Genomic DNA, 2,454 nt, shown 5'->3' on the forward strand with positions numbered 1-2,454 from the left:
CATGATCCAAAAGTACTCTCTAAGGCCTCCAAATACTGTACTGCACTTGCCTCAGGATTGGAGAAACGGACAGCTCGTATGATTTCCAAAGCAGGTCCCTTGACACTCTCGATAATTCTGCGACATTTTTCCTTTTCGGAGCATTCACACTCAGTTATCATTAGACGGGCTTGTTCCATCCAGTTTTCCATACTTTCTTCTCCCATGGGTGTTGGCACTGTGGCAGAAAGGGTACGCAGTCTTCGGTAAGCACTGCTATCTCCAGGGTGCTTTGCAGTCTTTTCCAGAATCTCGGCCACTGCATGTATAATGGATTCAGGGGAACCATCAGCCGAGCTGCGTGTAGTAAACAGAGCTTGTACATCTGTTAAGGACTTTCCCTCTGCCATCAGGAACTTTGTAAGCTTTTCGGTAAAACCCTCAGAGGTTGTTTCAGGTGAGGTTTCTTTTGCAGACACTACTACGACTGTCCATGGCTCACCCGTCTTAGATGTGTCCTCAACTCCTGAATTTCAGACTTAAGCTCCTGAATGACAGAAGGGGAAACTCTATCATCTTCACGATACTGTATGGCTTTTGCTTTTGCAGTCATCCGGTGTCGGGCTGCTTCATTTTCCTCAGCTTCACGTATCTCCTTTAACAGACTCAGGAAAGTGGGAGGACGATTCTTTCTTTCTCTAAGTCCTAACTGTAGCAGCAGCATATCTGAATGTACAGCGTCTCTTATCAGCTGTTCCACACGCACTTTATCTACCAAGCTGAAGGATAATCCATCTCTTTCTACAACTTTGTTGAGAGCCTTATCAATCCTTCTCAGGAATTCAGACAGAGCTTCGCCTGCATTTTGACGCATCAAGCGAAACTTGAAGTACAAGTCCTCGCCAGACTCTGAGGATCCAAAAGTACTCTCTAAGGCCTCCAAATACTGTACTGCACTTGCCTCAGGATTGGAGAAACGGACAGCTCGTATGATTTCCAAAGCAGGTCCCTTGACACTCTCGATAATTCTGCGACGTTTTTCCTTTTCGGAGCATTCACACTCAGTTATCATTTGACGGGCTTGTTCCATCCAGTTTTCCATACTTTCTTCTCCCATGGGTGTTGGCACTGTGGCAGAAAGGGTACGCAGTCTTCGGTAAGTGCTGCTATCTCCAGGGTGCTTTACAGTCTTTTCCAGAATCTCACCCACTGCACGTATAATGGATTCAGGGGAACCATCAGCCGAGCTGCGTGTAGTAAACAGAGCTTGTACATCTGTTAAGGATTTTCCCTCTGCCATCAGAAACTTTGTAAGCTTTTCGGTAAAACCCTCAGAGGTTGTTTCAGGTGAGGTTTCTTTTGCAGACACTACTACGACTGTCCATGGCTCACCCGTCTCATTAGGAGTCACTTCAAGGGGTACACGTGTTGAGTCAACAGCTTGTTTGCACTCGCACAACACTAGCATGGCATGTGAGGTAGGTCCTTCTCTTGTGTCTCTTACACGAACTTTTCCTAGTGCTTTCACAGTCTGCATTACATCTTCAATAACTGCTACTTCAGTATCTGCAGGTACATTGAACAACATCACAGCATGCGTCTCGAAAAGGCCCACATCCTTACACCAGTTGGCCAACTCCACTTGTAAGGAAGGGTGTTTTCCTAGAGCCATGTTGAGTGGTTATTTTACCAATGACACTTCAAATATACTGTAGAAATGTAATTGAACACTTTTTTCTTCTTGTCTTTCAGGGAGTTTTATGTATCAGAGAGGAGTAGATCCCGGACGAGCCCCCACTTTATGTAGCGCCCCCTACCCTAACTGGTGTGTGTTACCCAATTTTGCTTTAGGGCGGGCGTCAGGTTCAACTATTTTGTCTCTCGACATTAAAAAAATATATATACACAACTCTGATACAACTATCCCGAACTTAGGCAATGTGAATGAAGGAACAAGGGTAAGTATTACTTCAAAGGTATTTAATTAGAAAATATTATAACTATGAAAACAACAAGAAATAAAAGGATTTAACAAAGGAACAGCTCCAAGTTGTGCTCCCATCAACAGATGTGTTGATAATACTATAACAGAAAAATAATAAACAGAGGAAATAACCGATAGCTATACCCGTTACAAGGGCACAACAACACCAAGTGAACTACCTGGGAGATGTATGCACACTTGTGCAGCACTGAAATGATACACTTTACATGCACAAAATATATACATACGGTTTCAGAATGTTAAGAGCACGGTATTACATTCACACAACGTGAGAGAATATAAAATGAAACTCAATAATTAAGCAAGTGGGCCCACTCACACACACAACAGTACTCACATAACCCCCAGATGCAGGCCTGTGTCGTTGCTGGAGTGCGTAGAGGCCTTTGAAACTTAAACTGGCCGCTTCGCTCACGTGAGCAGACAAAACAAAGAAACACAGTACCTAGGCTCTATAATCCAAGGCACCC

The 2,454-nt window shown here is 44.0% G+C and overlaps 1 protein-coding gene across 1 annotated transcript; it reads right to left on the minus strand.

Moving 5' to 3' along the window:
- Positions 1-460: 460 nt before the first annotated feature.
- LOC130550009 (paraneoplastic antigen Ma1 homolog) lies at positions 461-1,651 on the minus strand. Its single transcript, XM_057327345.1, has one exon. It carries the CDS (start codon positions 1,649-1,651, stop codon positions 461-463), a length of 1,191 nt encoding a protein of 396 aa, XP_057183328.1.
- Between the last annotated feature and the right edge of the window lie 803 nt (positions 1,652-2,454).

The sequence above is a fragment of the Triplophysa rosa genome, unplaced genomic scaffold, assembly GCF_024868665.1.
Source record: "Triplophysa rosa unplaced genomic scaffold, Trosa_1v2 scaffold214_ERROPOS343816, whole genome shotgun sequence".
Taxonomy (NCBI): Eukaryota; Metazoa; Chordata; class Actinopteri; order Cypriniformes; family Nemacheilidae; genus Triplophysa; species Triplophysa rosa.